The following is a 25,498-nucleotide window of genomic DNA, read 5'->3' on the forward strand; positions in this document are numbered from 1 at the left end:
GATGCAAACCCTTGATTTGCGTTGGGATTTTCCTGCTGACGCAGCTGCTTGCAGCAGATGGGTCAGTCAGACGTCACAGAAGGGGTCAAATGCTACGCTAGCAGAATTGGTGCAGAGTTTGTGAATGGAACAGGCATTGGTTTAAGGCATTTAAAGAACTATTCACAATACTTACAATCCTTTCTCATAAAGCGTTCTTACGATAATCTCAGCACTCTAGACAACGTAAGTCACCTAAATACAAAATAATTTTGACTTGTGTGTATGTTTGACAAGGTGTACTATTTGCATCTGGCTAATCCATGTCCTGCTTACTTAGACTCCTAACCATGCAGCCCTCACTCAGTCTCCGTCATCCCTGAAGATGCCTTTGAGCACCGCCCTTGGGATGGAAAGCTGCTCTGAACAGGGGACACTACACCACCACGAACTTGTTTTTAACCTTAAAGGTGATGCAAACATATACCGCTGATATAATTGCTTGTTTAAAAGTAGAGCTGAAATGTCTTTCTCTGTGTGAGGTAAAGAAGCAAGAAAATAGATTTCCATTTTCAAATACTAAGTGAAAAGTATTTTAAATTTGCTATAATGATTAGTTCAAGAAAACTGGAGAAATGAATTTGTAGTCGTGAAATCTATTTTGTATGTCCACTCACATTTAAGGCTTTGGGAAAACAGTTCTCTTGCCAGCTAGTCCTCCCAGTGGCTTGGAGTGCTGTCCTTGACCACCTGCGGCCCCTCGGGGGCACACAGGGTCAAGAACGTCTACGGTGAAAACCAGAGTGGTGTAGGGCTGCCCCCTTACCTCCTGGGTAAACTCAATCACACGCCACATCTGGCTTCTCCCTCAGAAACCTGACACACCACAGGTTTACCAGAACGCTGCATGAAGAGAAAAGTTAAATTTTGTACAAAACAGTAACATCAGTAAATTAAGAGGATGGTTCCTTTGTCTAGTAGAAGAAAACACAAGGTGAGGTTCAGAAAAGTCGCTCTCACGGCCATCCTAGAGTTCTCGGAGCCCCGTGAAATGTTCAGACACTGAGTCAACGAGGTGCCCTTTCTGTACCTGTAGCAATGAGTTGTAGGCATCAACTGGGAATTGACAAAAAAAAAAAAAAAATCCCAGCTTCAAGCTCGCCTGTAGTCCTTGTTTTTCTTGGCAATGTCTTTTTATTAAGAAGTGCATCGTGCTTTTCCCGCATTATTTCCCACCAGGCCCCTGGAATACAGCATCATGACAGGAAAGTAGGCTGTGGGCTGCAGAGAGCGGGGCCACTGTGGCGGACGTGAGGTTAGCGCTGCAGGCCCCGCGCCTTGGCCTGCTGTCACCCTCCCGGGCCCACTTCCATCCGAACCCTGCAGGGCCTCCCTGCGCAGGCAGCCAGGCAGGAGCAGTGGCGTTTGCAGCTGCGCCCCGACCACCAGCGCAGCCCTCCGCGCGCCCGCGCTGCTGGTCAAGGCCACTCGAGCTCCTGTGCCCCTCGGAGGCGTGGATGTCACCTCCGGTCTGCTGAGAAGCAAGCTTTAGCCCGCTTTAGAGCCCCGCCTTCAGAGACCCTGAGTCTCAGCGGACGGTTTCAGCTTTCTCTTGGGGAGGAACTTACTTTCCTAGGTGAGCAGGAGTGGTGGCACTACGGGCAGCTCCAAGCCGCTGCCAGCAGAAGTGCAACCTACGGGCAGCGCTTGAGGGTGACAGTGCCTTACGAGAACTCTTCCCATTTTTATTCTTTTATTCGGTTTTTTAAACGTTCGCTGTGCCATAGTGAGGGACTGTCTCTGCGCCTTCTAAATAAAATCTTAAAATTCTCTTTTGAGAGCCTCCAAAGTGTCGGGAGCACGGGGACCCGAGGTGCGGTGTGCAAGGGCCCTCAGAAATGCGGTGACTTGAGCGGCCACGTCGGCCCGGCTTGACACGTCTGCGAGGACAAAGGCTCGGAACCCTCCCGAGAGGCTGTGAACAGCCTGGTTTCTGTTTGGACAGTTCAGAGAGTTCTGGAGCAGGAGCAGGCGGGGAGAGCCTAAGTTCTGAAGGAAGCCGGAGTGAAAATAGAGGGATGGCGATCCCCTGGGTTTCAGCTGTGTGTTCATTTCACACTGCCCTCAGAGCAGCTCTGTGAGAAACAAGGAGAAAGGAGAATCGACGGGCGCCGGCTTCGGAGCCTTCCTGCAGCTAGGCGGCCTCTGCAGCGTTCTGCGGACAGCCACCGTCCCCTGCTCTTTCTGACAGCAAGTTCAGTGCTCGAGGCAGTCCCGTGTCACGTGGGTCTTTCTGCGTGAGTTCCTCCCCAAGCGCACTAACACGCTCTCCAGGGACCTGATTTTGTTCACAGCAGCACCTGAGACAGCAAATAGTGGTGGAATCCAGGTAGCGTTTATGTAGAAAGAAAACAGTGCCATTCTATGACTTCTGTTAAGCAAAAGCATTGGGACCAACGCCGGTCTGACGCAGAGGAGTCATGAGTCCAGTTTCCAAAACTAAAAACTTTAAACCCAGCTTTGTTTCCTTTAAAAAACAAAACAAAAAAGAAAAACTCTCTTATTTTCATGCTTCAGACTAGCATAATTCTCAGTGGTTATAGGAGTTGGTGCTAAAGAAAAAGATTAAATGAATCCTCCACATTTCGCTAGTTTTGAAGGCACTTTTTTCAGTGTTATACAAGTGTATTGTGCTGAATTTTTTTTTTCCTTCTTCAAAATAAAACGTAAAGCATAAGCAGCCTAGTAAAAACCCAAGTTTCTCTACACCTAGAGTGAAATATCTCTACACAGACTTCGTTTTCATCTGCAAAAGCATGTGTTGTCTCCACAGGCAAACATGTAGGGCAGCTGAGCCTCAGCAGCGTAAGCGACGTCTCTTGTAAATTGACATCATGTGGAGACATTTCATTGGAGAGCATAACAAGGACGCTCATTGCAATGATTATAAATATTCTAATAAGTCACTCGTTGAGCATCAACTACACACCAGGCACGGCGAGAAATAAACTGTAGTCTCCTCACAGAATCTCGCCGCCAAGTGGAGGAGAAGATCCAGACAGTGCGAGGCAGTGTGGTGAGGCCCTCTGTCCCTGTCCTGAGCCCATCCTGAGGCAAAAGCAGCATCCTGAGCTTGTCACATCTGAGGGGGTTTGAGCACGGTGATCCACTTGGGAGGTCCCGCAGATGCTCGGCAGCGCGAAGGCAACAATGGTGAATGTTGGAGGCTGGATCCTTCAGATCCACATCAACAGCTGCTGCTCTTCCACCTGGCACTCTTCCAGCTCCTTGCTGTTGCCTTTTCCATCCTGTCAGCTGTGCTCTGTGAGAGGTCAGATGATCCTTAGCAGCAAGAGGCCTTGAACAGAAGGATCTAGATGTCACTTCTGCTTCCACCTTAGTCATCCGGCCATCCCAGAGCAGCAAGCCTTGATGGGCGAGGGCAGAGAGCGGAATCCCTCGTGTCTGTAGAAGAGAGGCCGTGGGTTTTTCCATTTATGATGTTCTAAAGAGGATAGAAAGTAGAAAGAAGCATGGCGTCCTTCGGTCTTGTTCAGCCCTGTGCCTGTCAGCCCCTGGCAGGAGGAGAGAAGTTGATAGAAGTCAACAGACATGAGGTTTTTAATTGAAAGAAAAAAAAAAAATCCTTTTACCTGCCTGCTAAGAGGTCACCCAAAGGGCCTTCCTGTGACCAGCGCCGCCTGCAGGCCTTCAGGAGCACTGCAGTCCCTGTAGCCCAGGGTTAGGAGGAGCCACCTAGAAATGCGACCCAGCAGTGCGACTGGCTACCCTTCATGCTTATTTCTTTCACCTGTGCAGTCAAGAAGGTAGGAACATGCTTTTCCCCGCACGTGGCCAGTGGGTCCCATGGGAACACTGCTTCTGAGAGGTTGGATCCTTCAGATCCACATCAACAGCTGCATACTCTTCCAAGGAGGTGTCAACTTTGAACCTAGGGATGTGCGGTTTTCTTCACCTTTCAACAGTGTCTTCTTCCAGGGGTAGCCACTGTGTTCCTGCAGCCTGCGCCCAAGCCCTTGCTAAAGTACCAAAGTCATGTGCAGGCTTCCAGGTCCAGCTTGAACAGTACTACAGCCACAGAACCACCCCTAACACCGCCTCTGGGCGCTGCAGGGTCTTGTACAGCACTCTGCAGACACGCCAGCTCCTTGGTGTTGCCTTTTCCATCCTGTCAGCTATGCTCTGTGAGAGGTCAGATGATCCTTAGCAGCAAGACAGCTTGAACAGAAGGTTCTAGATGTCACTTCTGCTTCCGCTTACCCTGTGCCTTTTGTTCCTTGGTGTCAGAAGTGTGGCAGGGGCTCTGTACATATCTATGAAAAAAAATCAAAGAGATGACAGGCCAGGCCCATAAACGTACTTCATAAATATCAAAAGAAACAGGAAGTTGATGTTCAATTTAACTTCGTTAACCACCAACCTTTTATCTTCTTAGAGTTGTTTTTTTAAAAATCATCTTGATTCTCTTCCTCTTGCAGGCATTTCTTCCCAAAGCTTTTAGGCCTTTTGTAGCATTTTGGTGGTTATACTTAATTTCCCCTTTATGTGTTCTAAAGACCTTAAGGCTGTCCGAAGTATTTAAGATGTGGCTTTTGTATACCATATTTAGACTTATGATTTGGGGTGTATCTCTCTTCTGGGAAGAAGTCATGCCTATCACGACAGAAACTATCCCGGAGAAATGAGTGCATGAGGTTGAGCTCAGAGCTGTGGCTCTGGCATTGTAGGGACCCTCAGGTCCTCTCCTGTCATCTTTGCGGAGATCCCATGGACTAAGCGGGGGACAGGATACAGCCAAGCCTGGCTTCAGGCTCTCTTCAAAACTCTTTCCCTCTGTCCATTGCAGCTTAGCAACTGGGTCGATGACTTGCCTGGGTCTTGCCACCGTGGGGAGGTGAGGAAGAGTGTGTTCTCATGAAAGCACTGGGGGAGGACAGCTCAGGGAGGCAAGATCTCAGCCCTGCGTGCTCGGAAGTTGAGCTGCCGCCTGTGCCGCTGGCTGGACAGAGGAAAGAAGAGGCTGCCCATCCGCCTTTGGCCTCAGCTCCGAGTGACAGTGTTGACAGTTCAGTTGCATGTGCAACCCTGGGTTCCAGCCTCAGCATACACAAAACAAGAACTAGTAAAATTGTACAGGTGACGATCCAGCTAGACCACCACAAACCTCAAGGTGACCTTGGTAAGATCACATTCCTGTCCCCAAACATTTACAGGGCTTGGAATCTGTCCTGCTGACCGAGAAGGAGAAAGAACATGTTCTGGTTAGCCTGCCATAAACAGTGGCTTCAGCAGCTTCTCTCTTGGAAGGACAAAAGAGCAGAGACCCCAGCCCACTGATGGAAAAATAATGTCTTAGTGGGGTGAACCTCCATGAGTGACCTCCTAACCATTGTTTCCTTTTTACCTGGTGGCAGCCTAATTTCCTTGCAAAATAAGACATTTCTGTCTTACCTTCCTCTCAAAATTTCTTGCCATGTTTTTCTCCTTGAGTTTTGTAGCCAGCGGATTCCAGAATGCAGCGACTTTTGGTCTCGTACCCACAGACCGCCAGTTCTGCTCTCTCCCTCTGCTTTTAAGAGCTTTTCACAAGGAGAGCCTCCTAGCGCGCAGGTTTGGCTAATTCAGACTTCTTTTCGTGGAGCTTTGAACTTAGAAAGCGTTGGAGGTTATGAGTGGACCTCAAAGGGCTAGAGGGTGACAGCGTGACTCCCGAAAGGCCACTTCTTGTCCGATTCTGCTTCACGATGTCAGAGGAACAGAGAGGTTCGGTACTGGGAGAGGAATGCGAGACAGTCAGTGGGGAGGTTTCACCGTGATGAGAAGCTCCGGAATGAGACTCCGGGAGTTTTGGAATAGGGAGGCGTGGTACAGCGAGGGAGGCAGGGTGCAGGGGAGGGGTTCAGTTCACAGAGGGGGAGGGGCGGGGCGCCAAGGGAGGGTGGAGCCGGGCCCCAGCTCTGCTCCCAGCCCCTTCGCTCCCAGCCCGGGGTCCTCTCCTCCCTTCTCTCCTGGCCCAGAGAGGCTCCTCCAGCTCTTCTTGGCCAGGCCTCTTTCCTGATGTTCCGGATGCCAGGAGAGGACTACCAAGTGGAACGTAAGGCGTCCGGAAAGGGGCAATACACTGTGTGATTGCTGGGCATTTCTGGAAGCGATTTGTGTAATGCCGGGGACATTTGTGTTAAGTCCTTTCCACTGCAAGGCACCTCATAAAAGTCGATCGGAACTCGGTCCTGAAATACAGACCAATATCAAACAATGCAGACCCAGGGAATCGCCCTGGGAAGAGGCGGAGTGCGCTCTCCTAAGGCCGCAAAGGACCCCGACAGGCCGCCATCTATCTGCCCGAAAAGGTAGTGCGTTTCTGAATTCCTTGGGAGTATTCCGTGCCCACGTTACTCTGAACAGCTATTATGAATCTAACAATATGCGATGTATTCATTAGTGCTATTCTTCTACCGGCCTGTTTTGAAACTTTTACTGTTATTGTTTTTTTCTCTTTAAAAAAATTCCCTGGGAGAAAGGGCTCTCACTTTTCTCTCTAACCCACCTTATAAGGCTCACAGAGCAACAAATGGTGTTTCACCTCAATAAAAATCCTCAGTTTAAATTCCTGGATTTAAATCTGATACTTGCTGTAATACTCCCAGAGCCTGACGCATCCCCGCAGTTTTTAAAGAAATGCACCTGCAATTTTTAAAAAGCACCACTAGATGGAGATGTAATACCTAGATTTTTGTCCCAGGACTTGGACAACCACCAGCTTACAGCACATTTTAAGCCTGTTCGACTGATGTAATTGTTAGCAGCACCCCTTTCCATATTGTAAAGAATGAATCTTGAAACAGTGCTCTAAACAGTCTATGAAAACTATAAGAGCTTTTAAAGCTGGGGGTGGTGGGGCACGACTGTGACCCCAGCACTCGGGAGGCAGGCACACTGATAGCCTAGGCCAAACTAGGCTACATAGCGAGTTCAAGGCCAGCATGTGTACGTAATTGTGTGTGTGTGTGTGTGTGTGTGTGTGTGTGTGTGTGTGTATGCTTTGGGCTCATTTTAAGTGGTTCTGTAATCGCCCAGTGTAAGGATCACATCTACCCTTTGAAGATTTTTGCCTGACTTCTTAGTGTTTTCCAAATATTTTGTGCTGACCTCCACTACTTTAAACACATCCCTTCTCTTTCTTCTTACTCCTGGTGTGCAGGAACGTGTCCCACAAATCACTCGCTTTACTTTTCTAAATGCTCACTGTAACCCTTGAACGTCAGGAACTAAGTTGCCCGGCATAACCTTCTTTCTGTAACTCTATGAGCTGCTCCGACCTCAATCTGCGTGGCTTCACTTCCAGCTGGTGCCTGGCAGTAAGTGGACAGCTGGGACGAATGCCTCAGTTCTCATCTTGCGGGAAGTACCAGTAACCATAATGTTGCAGTCAGATTTTATCTTATTCCAACCGAATGAAGACTGTATTTCAATACTGTATTTCAAAAAGCATCTTGGAAAGAGAAAAATCAGCTTCCAGGGAGTGGACAGTGGGTGTCCCCGGGCCTCTCTCCTTTCTGTTGTAGAGCCTGGGGGTTGAAGGCGCAGGGCCCTGCCAGCGTTGGTGACATGCGTCCTAAGCTACTTTGGTTCTTCCACACTTGGCATCTCAGGGCCCCTGAGGGCTGACGGTGGCTACAGAAGCCCAGCGTTTCCGTGCCTTCCGCTAAACTGGCAAGCGCGTCGCCCTGCCGGCTCAGGAAGCACCACCATCCGGGCTCCTCCCCTGCCAACTCCATGAAAGCCCTACTAAGTTATGGGTTCACGGAGCTTCTCTGCCAACCATTTAATCTTTTCTTTCTTCTTCCAAATGACAGCAAGCACAGAGGGAAAAGAAAGGTTGCTCCCTGAAGTTTAGGTAGGCCTTTGGAAGTTCTATCCTTTCCAGAGGAAAGAAAGCGTTTCATTGCAGGCCCCTTCTGGCCATGGCTCCTTCTCAGCGAGTTCTGTCCAACCTTCCCACCTGCTTTTGGGCTGTGGGGTCTCCTTCTGGCCCACTGTAGGGTGCTGCTGCTGGCTGGCTCACCAGACTCGCTTCCTCTCCTCTCCTGAAGTTAGGACTCCCCAGGACAGATTTAACTCGGCCACGGCACGACTGCGGATCTCTAAGCCAGGGCAGCAGGAGCCACCATGCCTTTACTCTCTTAGTCGGAGCATTCGGTGTTTTTCTTTGCCTTGGTTTGTGTTTCAGCCTCGCTTTCATCCTTTGTAGACTTCCCTCCGCTTCTGACGATAGGTCACTGTAGACAATGAAAACTGAGTAGAATTTACCAAGAATGATGAGAAAACTGCTCGCAAGTTCCCATCTGTGTGGCCCGCGGTGTTTCTGGCTTGCCTTCTTGCCTGCATGTGCTGTGGTACCCTAGACTCTTGGCATCCTCAGCTAAAACCTTTATCTCCATCAGCCCTGGCGGAGCTGAGCTTTTAATCTCTAGAAGCAGTTGTTAGGTCCGCAGCCTGTGGGCCGAGATGCCCACTGCCTCGGAGCCAAGGGCGTGGGGTTTCTTGTGCCCCTTTTCTTGCCCCATCCGCGCTGCACAATGGTGAACCACACTTAGCTTGGGGCAGGGTGGACCTCCTGCAGCTGCGGGAAGAGAGGAAAGCAGGAAACCCTGGACCCCTGCGTGGACTCCCCGCACCTCCTCTTCCCTGCCCCTCCCTGAGAAAGACGTGATCGTCATAAGCAAAGCTTCGCTCCACTTGTTCCCTCTATGTTGTCATTCTGGAAACCCGTCCTCGAGTGTAACAACTGTATTCACCGGATATGGTTGGTTTTGAAACCAGCCATCTTTGATAGAAAACTTTGAGCTCAGATCTTCAGCCATGCGCATGGAAACACTTCATCAGCTGAAAGACCTTGCACTTGCTAGGGTGGCTCGATCTCCTCAGGAGCAAGACAGATTCGCAGGCAGGAAGGACTTCACTCTGCTGCATCTTCTACCAAACAAGAAGCGCTGCTTGCAAGACTGCGCATCTGTGTGACCATTTCCCAGAAAAATTCAAACTTGTCACTTTCTCTGTTTCTGCCTCTGTCTCCTTCCTTCCCGTTCCTTCCCCACTGTTTCTACACACACACACACACACACACACACACACACACACACACCCTCTGCCTCTATCTGTATCCATGTCTCCATCTCTCAGGTCTCTGCCATCATTTTCATAATTTTTTAGAAACAATCCTTCCTCCCCCCCATGCCGGAGGGCCCTGCTCATCATTGTCCCCTTCAGGTAAGAGACTACATCTTTCAAAGAAACCTTCCATGAATATCCCAAGATGTTCATCTACACCCTGATACACTCATAACTAAGAGAATTCATGCAGACCTGCAGGAGAACAGATGGCACTGGGGAGGTGCTGGCTTGGTGTTGCTGGGCTGTGGCCACCCCCTGGAGTTCGCTGGGAGCACTGCAAGCCCCAGAAGGGAGGAGCAGTTCTCTCCTGACTGGCCCCTGGCACCCCTGAGGTTTGCCTCCAGCCTTTGTGTTTATACTTTTTTTTTTAATTTAAAAAATCACCTTTATCTCATGGCCCATTCACTTTATCCAGCATTCATGAGCAAAGGATTGTGTTCCAAGTTCTGAGACATGTAGGAGACAGCAATCTAAATAAGTCACGGTCCCTACCCTCAGGAAAAAACTGGTGTGGGGAGACAGAAACAAAAAGTCTAATAAATGCTGCAGTGTTGGTACGCAGTACGGGGTTGGGGGGATAGAGAACAGGGTGCTGGCCTTTCTCTTGAGGCCTCATAAAATGGCAAATGCCTTTTGTCAGCTTTATGGCTTTTCGGATATGGATAAGGAACATTTTTCAGTCCCTTGATCAAGGCAGGCTCCTGGACAGAGATGGATGACAGCTGGATGGCAGATAGATGATAGATAGATAGATGATAGATAGATAGATAGATAGATAGATAGATAGATAGATAGAATAGATATAGATATAGATACATAGATGAACTATAAATAATGACTGAGATAGATGGCTGATAGACTACAGATAGATGGTGGATGGACCATAGATGGATGAATGGGTAGATAACAGATAAATTTTTTCCCCAAAAGTTCAAGTGTTGGGTGACACAGCATTATCCTAAATGAATCATACATGCAAGCAGTAGTCACCGACTGGCTGACCTCTCACTACCCACTTTCCTTTGACTTTGTCCCTCCGAGGAGGCATCCCTTTGGGGTCACAATCAGAAAGCAGTAGGCATCCTAAAGCTTGACATTGAGTCCTGCTGCTCTAACGGAAGGAATGCCTCCAAGGGAAGAAAAGAACAACCTTTAGTGTCCTTTGAAATGTTTCCATCACAAGAATCATTTGTGTTTTAAACACCTAATAAAAAATGTGCATACTTGTCATGGCCATGTATGTTCTAAACACTTCCCATGCACCTAAACACAGAGAAAGGTCACACTGTCGTCAGGAAACACGCCCACTCTTAGGAGCCTTGTGTGTAAGAACAGTACAGAACACGGACATTTTTGAAAGTAATGTGACTTGAACAGTACTTAAGTTTTCCAGGAAACCAACGGCAGCAGACGTCAGGTCCCGCACACACCTCTTCAGTGGCCAGTGAGAAGGCCAGCGAGGCTGGTCCCATGCAACCCTCCTCTAAGGACACCTGGGACTGACAATGCCAACTGCCCAGCAACACCTCCAGGTGCTGTCAGTAACAGTGATCTAAATTCCCACCAGTTATTCTGAGGGAAGAATTTCTTCAGCTATTACATGGGCAGGTTGAATAGTAGAACTTTTTATTTCCAATAAAATATCAGACTTTGTTTGCTCTTTAAGGTTTAAAATCAAAGTGCTTTACTCCTGTCAGGATTAGCAAGATTGCCCGTTAGGATTAGTCAAAAGGTGGAACAGCTGTGTGATGGCATTAGGCGAAAACACTGATCTGGACTTTTTTTTTGTACCTGGAATTGAACTCAAGCGCTTGCCCAGCCGGCGTTTGTGCTGCTGAGCTGTATGCCTAACCCTGGTCTGAACTTCTTGCATTACTTAGAAAACATGAATTTATCAAAGCTATGCCGTAGATTATGCAGCATGCTTACACTTGCAAATAAGACTGCTTTGAAAATACTTACGCAAAGGCCGTTGATCTTCAAAAAACTTTGCAGTTATAGCTGGATATCCAGGAGAAAGCGTATTCTTTAAAAAGCCCCAAATCTCTATGCATACCCAGTGGCCAATATGGAAAAGCCATTGGGTTTAAAAGTCATTTCCGTATAACACAGGGCCTGCCACACGGAGTTATCATGCCTCGAACAGTTCCAAATCTCAGATTTCCAAATGTCTATGGCAGTGAAAACTTAATCCTAGTATCAGTGAGGTCAGCCCTTTTGCAAGCTAACATCTGAACTACATGATAAGCTAGAAAACACCTGTATGTTATGCCTCTGACATTTCAAGGCACACGACACACTGAAGAATCCCTTGTTCAACCTCGTAGGGTTGAGAGGTTAAATCAACTTGTTTAAAAAAACCAAAGGAACAGAATCTTAACTTTCAATACATTAGGAGATTTGCTGCTCAGGTTTAAATGTCTGAGTGAACAAATACAGTAAAAATTAGTGAATATGGTCAGAAGTCAGGCAGTCCCCCTCTCCTGGAGGAGCTCAGGGTTGCCCAAGGTCTGATCTACAGTGACAGCGGGACCATCACAGCGAAAGCTAAGCCTTTAGTTATGGACTGCCTAGTCCCTCTCCAGGCATCAGCAAATTTTAGACTATACAGAAATGAAATGCAGTGTCTCCTCTTTATCTTGACAAATTGAAAGGCACAGCTGCTTGTGAGGATAGCACTGTGTGATAACATTGTTTTATCTGCCTGTCTCCAAAAGCAATCTGCTTCTCTGTTCTTGGCAAAGGCACAGGGAGCTGCATAGGAGTCCCACGTGCCAAAACCAAGCATGAAAGTCCTCACTTGTGCAATTCACTAGAATGTTGACAGAGAAATTGGCCAACATCAGCGAGACCACTGTCTCACACCTGTGTGTCAGGTGCTGTATTATGCAGTGTGTATTCTAAGTCACAAGTGAGAGAAAAATACAGGCATTTTACTGGATTTCAGAATTCTGAATGTGCCCCTGGAGGATGATTTAAAAAAAAAAATGGGTTTGAAGACTGGGAAAAGCTTCAGAAGGAGCTCTTCTAGGTCAGGAGGTCATTAGAGGAAGTGTTAGTAAGGAAGTGTTTCTAGTGAAATCTATGTTCCATGTACTTACTACACAAAGAGCATCTTGCTTCCTGCCTGCATCCCTCCCTCTTGTCCAGGTGGACGTTGTTTTCAGTTTCTTCCCTTTACATGTTTGAGGGGAAAAGGCAGAGTTAAGGTGAAGAAGGGTCTTGTTACTGTGTGGAACTTGGCTCTCTGGGAAGGGTGGAGTCATCAGCAGTGTGACCTTTCCCAACTCTCATGCTTAATTGCCTTTCAATCTGGGCCCAGGCTGTAGCCACAGGAATAAGGCACTAATTACAGTATTTCAGGGAATAATCTTTTGGGAAGTTGGAGGACAACCCAGGTGCAGTTCCCATGGAGATTCTAAAAGTACAGCACACAAGTCTGCTTCTCTCAGATTAGGCTGCGACTAATCTCTCGGATTAGGCTGCACATTTTCCTGGAATCCTAGAGTCTGCTCTCATGAGTTTATTATCAAGTCTATAGTACAGGGAGGACTTGTATCAAGTGGAGTGCAATAATCATTTCCTTAAGAAGTAAATTCTAAGCTACTTGCAATAACTTGTCTTGTTGGGGGAGGGAGCTGTACATTAGCAGACCGTTGCGGGTTTTGTTACTGTCATTGTTTTTTGAATATTTGGAAAGATGCTTCAAGCAATAAAAGGTGAGGTGTGCAATAACTTGGTCAGCTGATGCATGCTGGCTTTGAAATGTTACAGCAGGCTGCTTTCGCTTATGAAGCCAAGTAGACACGCCCTCCCAAGGGCCATGTGCAGTCCTATGGCTGACTGAACATCTGGGCTGAAGAGCTTAACTTTATCAGGGATGGAACTGGATTTTAGATATTTCCCCTTACCCAACCGTCACACTACTTTCTCCCGGCCTTCTGCCAACAAGGCATTTGGTCCAGTGTCACTGATCTGACCACGTGAACAGCCTCTTGCTTTAAATCCCAAATGCCCAAGTTGCCCTGTATAAACCAACTCCCTAGCTGTTCTTTTCCCCACACTTAATTCTCTACCCATAGTATTTTCATTGTTCTGCACCGGTTCCCATGGCAACAAGTCTGTTGGCCAAGAACCGCGTGACTCTGCTTTTAGCCTTCGGTACAATGCAAAAATCCTTCTCAGGCAACTGTCATAAAAAGGCAGGAAAAGATTCCAGTTCCCTTGCTAATGCCAAATATCCCTTAGCCTCTGGCATCTATTTCACATCCTGTCCCCAAGCTGGGCTGGCCCGGAGGACAGGCAGCACCCTGGGCTACTGCCTAGAGCCCTTCGACTACTGATGCAAGCAAGTATTCAGAGCCCTCCTGGCCAAGATGAGCCTTGGGGACTAGATGGCTTCCTCCATCCAGGGTGACAGTGAGTGACTGACAGAAATGTGTAACTAATGGAATCCACTAGGGGCAGCAGGGACGCCACCTTTCCTCACTTTTCTCTGAGGTACCATCAGCATGCATCCGAAAGGTAGCCCAGGGAATAAATAGGTCCTAAACTGAGCCTTAAATTGGTGTCTAGTGACAAGACAGTGAGGAGACTGAAGCAGCTTTTCTCCTAATGAGGTGATGACACAGGAAGGGAAGCTAAGGAATGGTTCCTGAGTACTGAGCTCTCAAAGAAGAGAAACTAACAACAAAGGTGTAGGTAAGGAAAGAGGACCCTATAGCCAGCGGCTGCACGAGCTCAGGCACTGCAGCTGCAGAAACTGAGTGTTTAACAATGAAAAAAGAAAGACCTCCTAAAAGCTACGGAACTGCAGTGTACAGAAAGAAGGGGTTTTGAAGAGTTAGTCTGAAGATTAGGAGCCCAAGAACGAAAACTCGTTTCAGGCACACTGGCCTGACTTGGCCTGCAAAGTGTTTTCACAGATAGTATTTCTCTTAATAACTGATTATGTGGCTTGTTTTAAACTTTAAAGCTCCAATGTAGGTTGGCACTAGCAACCCCAAACTCTTACGTCCTCAATATTCAGAAAAAAATACCAGGAACTGTTCGGCAGAAATTAAACAGGACTTATTTGAATGTGTGTATAGTTTCCTTTCTATGGTTTTTGTTTTTAGAAAAATTGAATTCAGGGGAATGAATATAGATGTTAGATATAAAATGTGGTTATCTCAGCTATAGTTGAGAAAAATTATCAAATGTAAATTTTCCCGTTTTTGCTGATACTTAGGCACACTGAAGTTTTAAAGTTAGCTGCTTATATTGTACAAAGGTATTTTTTGGCTCTTTAAAGGTTATTTTCCTACATTAAGAGTTTTCTTATATTACAAACTTTTATTGTGACTCAGGTTCTGTGTCTACGTGTAGACACACATACGTAGGAGGGTTTTTCTTTGTCTTTGCACAGCTAAAGTAAATGAGGCTAAGCAATGCCCCTGTGTGCAGATCAGCTGACCTATTTATTATAGCTCAATTACGGAAAGCATTTGACAAATGGACTAAATAAATCACATTGTATTTCCTTCTATCTTTCCTTGCCTTTCAGGCCTCCATAGGAAAACCAAGATGAACTCCTAAGCAGATGGAGTTTAAGGCAGTTCTCATACTGGCTAGAAAAGTAATTTCTTTTCAGAATGTATTGTTGAAATGTATTTGTTTTCAGTATTTGTAGTCTTTCTACTCAGAGGACTCTTGCTGGCCTTGAAATGTGGGAAAGGCATCTGATTCAGGTCAGAAAGAACAGGCATATGTTAGGTTTTGCTTTTCATAAATCTTTTTAGCTTTGATGACACCTAGTGTCAGTGGAACACAATGTTTAATACTTCTGCTCTTTGACAGCTAGGCATTTCCCTTTAACTGCATCTCTCACCTTGAAAATGAAAGCCTTACTATTTTCTGTTTGGAATGAAAAGAAAGATAAGAGATAGATAAAACTATGTAGTTTCTATCTGAAGAGCCAATCAGGTTTCTTGGTGTGCTCATGCACAGAAAGGACAAACGCAGCCTTAAGGAGGATGACATTACCTACAAATGGAGAAGGGAGTTTTCCCGAGTAGTGGAAAATCAGAGGTAAACCTACTGGTTTGTGAATTTCAAAGACCATTATAAATGACCTTGTACAAGTAAGGTTATTGTAAACGACTGTAGCTTATCGCGAGGACCAGTTTTGGACTTTTATTTTCCCCACTTTGCAATCCACTTAACTTTACTCCCTACCCAGATGCGTATAAATAAATCGTAAGATGAACTAGTCTTATTCTACTTAGAGAAGAAATATTAAACAGAAGTGATTGTAAAGAAGACAATGATAGTTTTTTAAGAATTTAAAGTGAAAGGATGCTACATAATGCTTTTACATTTTAAGCCTATAAAGTTACTTTTTTCATTATCTAGTTATTGATTACTTTTGACTTCGGCTCTTTTGGAGCATTCTATAAAATTAAGTTCTAATCTCACCCATATAAGTTGTTTTTATATGCCAAACAGATTTTCCATTTGAGATCATAGAGCTCAGTCAGTGAAATATTTCACTCTCCTGTAAGCTTAAGAAAAACTCCTGAGCAGTGATGCAACTTTTGAGTCATATTTTAGTAAAACAAAGACGGTCTCTAGCCACACTGTTTCGCATTTCACTTCACTACCATATGTGCAGCGCCACGGTGACATGTTAAGGCCAAGGAACCAGAGCTTTAGTCAGAGAAAGGACTGGAATTGGGCATCTGATTGCAAAGAAATTCCATTCAGCTATCAAGTACTTTTCAAATTTATACTATTCGATTGGCAGAAAAAGTGCTTCTTTACGACTTCTTTTGCGTCTTTGTGAACATTTTAATGTGCATTAGTAGACACTGACATTTTACAGACATACTGTATATTAATGCATGCATTCCATGGCATAGTTTACTGATACTCCCCTTGTAAAGCTTTTATGGAAGAAACAACAAGCCACAGCAGCATAGCAAGAGGCTTAATCTTTATAAATTGGGGCCTTTTCTGTCTCTTTGCTAGCCTAGGTGGCAGTATACAAATTTGGGCGGGAGGGGGCAGGAAACACCTCTTAACATTTAAGATTTTCTACTTGGGTGTACTCTAGCCAATTCAAAATAAATTGCTTACTTTAATAAAAAAAGTTTTACCATTTTATAAAAAAATCAAATCATGACATGTTTAATTGAAATGGCTGTATTGTAATTAATATTTTGAGATAATTGTGATTTTGAGCTTAAAATTATATATAAAAACTGTCATTTTTGTATGTGTTAAAGACTACTGTACCATGATTAACAGTACTTTTTAGTTGAACTACATATTGATGTAAATAAAACTGAATGAAGACATATTTACTACTTTATTAACATAGATGGTGAATGTACTTAACGGTTTTTTTGCAGTATGAGACCATAACGACCTTGAAAGCCGCTTCATTTTATGTGCAAAGAAGTCCTACGAATCTATATTTTAAATTTACAGAATCAGTGAAATTAATTACTTTGTCAGTTAATTTGCAAATGCAGGCTGTACGCGCCAGTTTTATTTTCTGGGTCAGTGCGGACCGGTAAAGGTGTGCAGTGCAACTCGAGTGCATTTTGAAGATGCTTCCTGTACAGATCTGAAACACAGGGACGAAGCCAACGCTGTGCAGGGTATGGCAGAGCCATTTTCGGCTTTGGTGTACTCAACTTTTTCAGTATTTAAAAAAAGTGTTTTGAATAACATAAAAGTCTCTTTATTGTATAAATAATAAAACGTCACCTTATTGTAAAGTGTCTTGTTTACTATTAGAGTTGTAATATAAAAAAAGCGTATTTCTTTCAGCACAAAAACAAACACTGATCGATGTCTGAGAAATGTTTATTATCAACATGTAGTATTTATCTTCATTGGCAGTGATTTTTTCACAATTCCAACACGCCTCAGTCACCTAAAAGCTACGTCCGTCACATCTCTCCACTGACATGCATGCTACTGAATTAGGTACTTAGTAGGAGAAACCTGTAAGGGCCATGACGACAGACCGACCTGCTCCTGATTGTTTCAGTGTAAAAAAACCTTCATATTCTATTTTTAATAAATCAAGTTTATCCATGTTAAATTCCCTTCTAGAAAATTACTGGATGGCTGCTAGTCTTATCCTAACTGCAAACAAAATTTAAAAGTAAAGTGCTGGAAATAAAAATGATACACAAGTTTGCATCAAAACAAAACCACAGGCACACGACATATACCAATACTTGTCCAATAAGGACATACACGAGACGCACACATTAAGGTTGCTAAAGGTTACGTGTGATGGCTCTGTGTTGCTGTCCTCTACAAAATTCATAAAGGAAAGGTCTTCAATATTTTTTTTTCTTAAGGGACGAAAGGCATTTTAGGCAGATCTACTCACTGTACTTCTCATGAAGGCAAAAGGACTGTACTGTCATGTGAAATCACAAAGACATTTTAAAAAATTGTCAAGTATTAGTGTAGTTACTGAGGAAGAAGTGAAAGTGTCACTGCTTCTGTGGCAGCAGTCACAATAATGTGCTCACTTGTTCTCTAACGACTACATCTTTGGCAGCAAGCACAGTAATTCTTTCACCCTTTCTTCAATTTCTGCGTCATGAGAAGCACTTTTGTGAAATGAGCAAACCTTATGAAATGGTTTTCTAAAACAGAGAAAAGATCTATTTCATCAATAGGAAAGAAACACAGCAACTAGATTAAAATAAAAACAAGGTAATGTTAATTTAAATCTTCTATTGAGACTAACTACATCATAAAAATCTTAACATGGGTAACAAAAGTTTTACTTTTTTAAAATGTTTAAGAACATTCAATAAAATTGGTTTTTATCTTACATCTAGCAAAAGGTATAAATTGGGGAGCCATATCCAAAACAACTGGTTACATTATATGAAATACAAAAAGAAAACAAGGGGGAAAAATCCAATTCTAAAAAATGTGTTATAAAATATTAAATCATGGGCCAGAGAGATAGCTCAGCAGTCTAAAGCGACTGCTCAGGCAAGCTTAGGCAAGCGCAGGGACCACGGACAACATTTTGATTCCCCAGCACCACACGCCGTGCCTGCCATGCCCTGCGGGGGATGGCAGGCCACACACAAAAAATCATATTGAACCCAATTTCACTTTTAAAGCAAGTGTCTGGAATGCCAACAGAATGAGTACGAGCAGGAGACGCCCGAGGGAGGACATTCTCACGCACAATCTCTGCACGACTCCATGTGGGTATCCCCACAGTACAGACACAGCAGGTCTTAGAAGAACGTTAGCAACTGCCAACAAAAACCAACTAGTGGCAGCGAACATGGCCCAGGCCAACTACACTAATGGCCAGTGACACTGGGCAACTCTGAGACCAGTTACAGCAATCACTATTAAAATAAAATAACAGCCTTCTACGAAGTAACCCGACCCAAGTTGGACAATACACCCATCTAAGAAGGAATTCGGTCTCTCAAGTACTCCAGTACAGCAGCTGTTCCTCTCATGAGGATGGCCGCTCGAGGAATACGGAAGGGGTTTCCATCAAGCAGCAGTGTTCTGAAACAAAAAAGAAATCGAGAACTTAAGAAATTTTCCACTGCTGAGATTTTTTTGATGAAAATAAATGTTCTTTGCCATTTTATAAATTAAATCTGTGTTTTTTATTTACAGATTTTTAAAACCTAAGCATTGAAACAGCTGGCAATGCAACTACAGTAACGCAAACAGTATTAAGTCATTATGATCTGAAGGGCACCGCACTAACTTACCTGTACTGTCTCAACTGTCCTAACAACCCTATGATGCAGGCGTCATGAACGTTCCCAATTCATGATGGGAGCTGCACACTTAAGGAGGTGCGATGGCCTTAACCAGCATCCAGCCACCATTAACTGGCGGAACTGTGGCTTGAACCACCATTCTATACGGCCTCTCCCCAATCTCAGGCTGGCTGTATACTAAGTGAGCAAACAGGGCTGGACAGCATGAGCAAGCTGCCTGCCTCCACGCTGCGGACTGTAATGTACTCGACAGTGTCAACGTGAGGCCACCCTCTCCCTAGCCAGGTACACACACATATACAGATACTCTATTTACATATTCAACTGAAGACTTCAGGGCTGATCCTTTAGTTCTTTTATATAATTAGTGAGACACGCAAAATTAGAAGACTAATTTTTATAATTTTTTAATAATTAATACATAAATAAACATCAAAGGACTCACACCATATTACACAGTTGATCTAAATTATATCTTCAAATATTTCTTAGGAATTCTTTCAGAAATTTTCTTAATTTCTAGAAAAAAGGAGCTAACTTTAAACTTGCTTAGTGCTGGACTCCATGTCTGCAAATCCATCTACTTGTTAAATTTGCTGGAAACCTCAAAATCAGCATGCAGGCGTTTCTGAGGCCGTGCCCAGACACGCACAGGGCAGCAAGTGTCTGCGTCCCCTTCCCAGCGTGGCCCCTGCCAGCATCCAACAGCAGGGTGACCTGCTTTTCTGTTTCAGCTCACACACTGACAAATGTCTCCTCTACCGTATATTTAACGGCACATTTTGCAAACTTTTGCATCGCTTTTCTGTTAGTGCCTTACTGCTTAGGCTGCCCACGTGAAGGGCTGAGTGTTGTCTATTTCTCTAGGCACATGGGTGCCTCATGGAAAACAGACGCGTTACACGAGCTTCACATTCACACGTGAGTTACAGTGGTGTTGGCCATGAACTCAATGTTACGTGTCAATAAGTACAAAAGCACACACAAAACAGTCATGCGCAGATGGGCTGATGAAACGTGAACAGATTCTTGCAGAGACCTCGCCCTCTCCTCGGCCACCAGAGCAGCTGTTCTCATTAGTTAATCTGGTTCACAGTGACTTTCTAGGGCATAACCACAGCCAACAGTGAGAATCGGCTACACTGTGAGTGGCGAAGCAGATGCCGTCAACCCAGGGAAGGAAAATACACCAAACAGTGAATCAGTGTTCAGTAATTCTTAGTTAGCTAGCTTTCCATGAACATCTCAAACTTCTTTATATCCATTAAGCAGCACTACTGAGTGCTTACTGCGCTCTACACTTTGGGACAACTCTTGTATAAAGTAGTACCCCCCAAAAAAACGATATAAAAAGTCCAGAAAGAACATGATGGGTAATCAGAGTAGAATCTAATAATTCTACTTGGATAACACATACTGTGCTGATTACTCATGAAAGAAGGGTAAATGCCGAGGGAAGGGCAGATAGAGACCATGCAGGGCTTGCAATGGTGCAGGTCTGTGATCAGATTTCAAAAACTGGGGAGATGCAGAGCTGGGGAGATGGCTCAGTGGCATAAGGGCCTGCCTGGCAAGCACAAGGTCCTGAATTCGATCCCTGGTACCACTAAAAAAGAAAACAAAACCCCTACTGCAAAGCTTGTATCTGATATTTTTTAATGCAGTAGTTTCAGATGATAAACACAAGCAATGATGAGAAAAGTACTATTGAAAATAAGCAGGGTATTTATACATATAGAATACTATATAAACAAAGCTGAAAGTATAAATCTGAAAACCAGAATTGGGATTCTGAATTGCAGTAACTGTTACTTTTAACAGGACATTAAGTTCCTTCAATTTTCTCTAAGAGTAAATCATGAAAAAACAAACTACTTCAACAAACCGAGTCAATAAATGGAACAGACTCGGGGTGGTGCCGTTACCTCAAGCTCACGCAGTTCCCAAGCTCAGGCGGAACCTGGAGAAGGTCGTTATTCTGAAGGTCCAGAGTCGTCAGCCTGTCCATCATCTTCATCTTCTGAGGGTTCACAGACCCAACCTGATTATTACTGATTAGGACAGTCTCCAGAGTGGGGATGTCATAGAGAACTTCCGGCAGCACTTTGAACCTATTAATATATGAACAGAGCACCTGCAATCAGAAGGGAAATCTTTCCTAAAGTAGATAATCTTACATTGTATATCAGGAAATAATACTTTCTTCAATGTGTTCTATTTATAGTCAGTATAAATATAAAATACATGCAAATTTTCTGGAAAATGGATTAAATTTGGAAACTTTGCAATAAATGCCAAGTAGAGTTACTGCATGAAAGTCCACCAGGCTCAGCATCAGGGCTCCTGTTTTTCTGTTCAGGGAGGACATCAAGAAATTTTTCTGAGATTCTTTACAGAATGTCATATAGGGAATCCTCCTGCGTTCCCTTTCACTTCTTACAAAGCGCTGCCAATGTACTAAGCAACATTTGCGAGTTGTATTTTACTTTGAATGAAGCTTCCAACACAAGTACACTCTGGGTTCTAAGAAGATGGCCAGACTTCCTCACCCAGATGCTCATAGCCCAGGCACTGGTCCACACAAGCCTGCAGGTGGCAGGGAAAGATGGGAAGGAGGATAGTGCTCAGAGCCCCAAAACTGTGGAGGCAAGGCTGGTGCAGTCTCAATATGAAGTGGACTGCAATGTGGACCAGAAAAGGATGGACTGGTGGAGAGCTTTACAGCTGTGGTCTTGCTTCGCATACTCCCTTTCCTTTTTCTGCTGTTTTGACATTAAGACAAAAACAAACAACTATGAGGGGAGACCCGAGATGCTCTGGAGGGTCCCCAGGGTGCTGCTAAGAAGTTGATAATCTAAATTACAGATGCATAGACTGGCCCTAGGGGCCTCTTCCCTCTCCTCCAGCTCTGAGCACAGTGATCGTGGAAGATAATTCTCTTTGTCTGCACAGCAGCCAGGGCAAATTTCTGCCATCCTCCCAAAAGCACTGCTTACAGAGTGGCTGCTTGACGGACAACTCCACGGAAACCCAATCACTTGATTTACTAGTGCAAGTTAGAAGAGATCTATGAGTCAATACTGTCTTAAATAACGACAATAACGGCACACTCTAACCATGAAAAAGCACAAATCATGCAGCAGACGACACAGAGATTAAATAAGGTGTATTTAACATCATCATGCATGAGGACGGTAACTACTACTTTCTCTTTTTAAGGACAGGGTGGGGTCTCACTGCATAGATCGGACTCATAGTGATCCTCCTGTTTATAGCCTCCCAAGTGATGTGATTACAGGCGCACGCCACCAAGCCCACTCTCAGCATGCCCCAGGGGTGGAGCTGGCAGGGCAGGCCTGGGGATCAAACTTCTGGCCCTGGCATCTGCCTAAGCAGGCACTTTTAGTCCACTGAGCTATTTGGCCAGCCCTAAGTAATTACTACTGAATGTGCAAACCAGTTTGTAAGGATTGAATAAGTGTATTTGAAGACCTTATGAGGGTTATAGTAAATGCCAGCTACTAATATTTTCATTAAATTGCTAGCAGAATCAATTTTCATCATAGCAAACAACTTGACAGTTAGAGCCCAGCTTTTGGAGGTGGGCCACCTGAACTGCAACTCGGACTCCACAGGCCTTGCTACCTACGTGCGCCTCACATAAGTCACCTAACATCTAGTCTTTGACTTTGTAACCAGGCATAATGACAGAATGTCACAGAAGATGAGCTGGACACATAAAGTACTCAGTACAGCATGTGGATAATAAGCTCCTGGGGGGTATCAACTGTTCTTAGATTCTCTACAGTTATCTCGATAGTGTTTGTAGAAAAGCATCTAAGCTGTGCTTGGCAACAGCTCGCCCCCAACCACACTGCTCCCTCTGCGCCTGTCCCTCAGGCCCCCATTCACAGCCACGCAGAAGCTTCTGAAGTCTCCCGGATGCGCTCTACTCCCCCAGGGCACGCTGACCAGACATCTCTCAGGCATGCTTGGCAAACGCCTACTTCTCAAGCCTCAGTTTCTCCACCTGCAGGTAACGTCAGATGACACCTTGGTCTGTGCACTTGCTTCCATTAAAGCGATGCACATTATTGCGTGGTACGTATTTTCTTTCCACTAGGTGACAGGGTTCTCTGAAAGGTGAAAAGGAAACAAAACTCCTGCCAGACACCAGTGGTCAGAATGCTAAGCAAGTGGCAGCACGTTCAATGGTATTTAGCAGACTAAAGGAAAACAAAGACTGAAATGAGCAAAAGTAAGGGTCTTTTATTTGGCTCTTTTAGTTGTTTCTCACTAAGAAATATGTATTCTCTGTGGAATGACTGCAATGATTGCTCCTGTTCAGTCTCTTACCTATTAAAGGAAAGATTGATGGTTTGTAGCTTTATCAATGACTTCATTTCTTCAGGCAAAGAATTTAAAAAATTGTTCCTAAATTAGAAATAAAAAATGATTCACAATGTTTGAAAACTTTTACAAGTTTATATGTAATTAAAAATTAGAAAAGAAAAAATACACAGATGAGTTTGTGAGTAGGTAATATGATCCCATTAAGGCTAGTTCTGAGATTTGAATCCACTGGCTGACTTAAGTATTTGGTTAGTGCCAAATTGCAACAATATACAGACACCTTATGATGAAGTCAACTCTTGGGTAACAGATACAACAGGGTAAGCACTGTAAATTAATTATTAAGGCCTTCAAACTGAGCTCAATAATCTTTATAGTCTGGCCCCTTCAGATCATGTAATACCATATGAAATAAATATCCTCTTGGTGTTAATACACCTTGCACAGAGATGAAATACTATTCCAAGAAGAACTGGATGAAACATGAAGTTACAGGATTCTATATGGTTGTAAGCCTGGTTCTTTCTACTCAACAGGTATTAAGCATGTCGTTTCTATTCTTAGTCTGGAACTTCAATTTGCACAATGAATATTTTTTAAGATCTTACAATGAAATAGGAATACAGAGAATCTTATTTGATGTTGAAAGGATCAGGAACAGTGTTTGAAGATGGTTAACACAAAGGCAGAATAGTAGAGGCAGTGTAACTAATCATAAAAGGAAATCTGTGTGATAAAATTATTTGCACCTAGGTCATCTTTTACCACTGAGTAACTCTCTCTAACCTGTTTCTCTGGGCATCAGGTAAGCCTAATAGACAGGTCATAGTCTCTGCAGTGCAACCGCTGTTCTTCCTTACCTTCTCTGTACTTTTCTACAATTATTGTCCACGTTATACGGAATTAACACAAAGCTGATTGCCAGTCTTTAGTTTCTGGAATCTTACACTTAACTGCTATCACACAGGAAACTAAATTTTGGTCAGCTAATTAGCCCAGGCAACAGAGACAGTGTACAAATACACTTGTAAGTCCCAAGCTCATAAATGACCACCTAACATGAGATACACGTGCCCCTAAGAACTGTCAACTTCTGATCCCATCACCTCTAACGAGACCTTTTGACCTTTCTATTAGTTTTACAGATTTCTTCCTGGCCGTCACAGTGCTCTGTGTGATAGCTGCACTGTGTAACAATGTAACACTTAGACCCCAAGAAGAGTCCCATGAGGGAAGCCGCGAAAGCTGCCCGGCCAGAGCTACACCACTGCCCCTCAGAAACAAGCAACACGAAGGCGGGATTTCTCACGTGTCCTCATTTTGTCTTGGACCGAATTTAAAGAGTATGTTCATACTGTAAATAACTGTCTTATCACTTAACATAAAATCCTCACAAGTGATGAATGTCTTATAAAATAACTCCTATCTACTTGAGATTCCCCCTCAGATACTATAAATTAGTGAAAGGCCAATGTCCACACTACCTATAAAAATATGACAAAAAGGGAAGTCAGATAAGACTAAAGACAAGAAATAATTTTTAAAAAGCCAACCAGCACTAACAATAATTACCTGAGATCTAAAAAAGTCAATTTTTGAAGCATGCATAATTCCAAGGACACACAGGAAAGCTTATTAAAACTGAGATTGACATCAGAAACCATGTCCTTCAGTTCCACAATTCTGAAACAAAAATAATTTTAAAATGTTAGTGCTAAATTCACTGTCAGAACTTGAAAGCTGTAAACATACAAAAAGATCACCAGGGAAAACAATCCTGTATTATTTCTGCCAACTATGATATTTTGTATCTTTTAGTTTTCACAAAAACTGCAGATGAATGTGTGACTAATAAAAAATTTTAAAACAGCCTTACTAGTATCTGTAGAACTGCTATTATTCAAGGATTTTTATTTAATCTCAAACTCATGTTCAAGTTTAAGTGTGAAGCCCATTTATTCTGAATTTAAACGTGGCAAAAAAGGAGAAATAAGAGCTAGGTAATTACTTTATTGATAATTTGAATCTAGAAATCAAATTTATACATGTAAGTCTATAACATACCTATCTATAACATCTTTAGATTATAGAATATAATGCTATCTGTACATAGAAACTTCAAAGATATTTTAAAACATATGTCTAGTTTTTCATATTAGTTGTTATATAAATTATATTTAATCAGGGGCCAGGGAGAT

General features: G+C 43.9%; 2 protein-coding genes across 3 annotated transcripts in view; one reads left to right on the forward strand and one right to left on the reverse strand.

Annotated features, from left to right (window-relative positions):
- Nucleotides 1-16,937, forward strand: part of Lrrc7 (leucine rich repeat containing 7) — a 369,797-nt gene extending 352,860 nt beyond the window's left edge. Inside the window, 1 exon segment of the mRNA XM_023718276.1 lies at nt 16,566-16,937. Coding sequence (XP_023574044.1) covers nt 16,566-16,570 — 5 coding nt within the window. The 3' untranslated portion in view covers nt 16,571-16,937.
- Nucleotides 16,938-17,009: 72 nt separating this feature from the next.
- The window catches only part of Lrrc40 (leucine rich repeat containing 40), a 43,155-nt gene continuing 34,666 nt past the window's right edge, over nt 17,010-25,498 (reverse strand). Inside the window, exons 12-16 of one of the 2 annotated variants that reach the window (XM_004633995.2) lie at nt 24,873-24,983; nt 23,304-23,381; nt 20,873-21,058; nt 18,596-18,723; nt 17,010-17,825 (exon numbers count right to left, since the gene is read on the reverse strand). In XM_004633995.2, the coding sequence (XP_004634052.1) occupies nt 18,618-18,723; nt 20,873-21,058; nt 23,304-23,381; nt 24,873-24,983 (481 nt within the window). In that variant the 3' untranslated portion in view covers nt 17,010-17,825; nt 18,596-18,617. Of the gene's footprint in view, nt 17,826-18,455; nt 18,724-20,872; nt 21,059-23,303; nt 23,382-24,872; nt 24,984-25,498 lie in introns of those variants that run through there. The other variant, XM_023718331.1, reaches the window with a different exon arrangement.

This window comes from Octodon degus, unplaced genomic scaffold, assembly GCF_000260255.1.
Source record: "Octodon degus isolate 3935 unplaced genomic scaffold, OctDeg1.0 scaffold00057, whole genome shotgun sequence".
NCBI lineage: Eukaryota > Metazoa > Chordata > Mammalia > Rodentia > Octodontidae > Octodon > Octodon degus.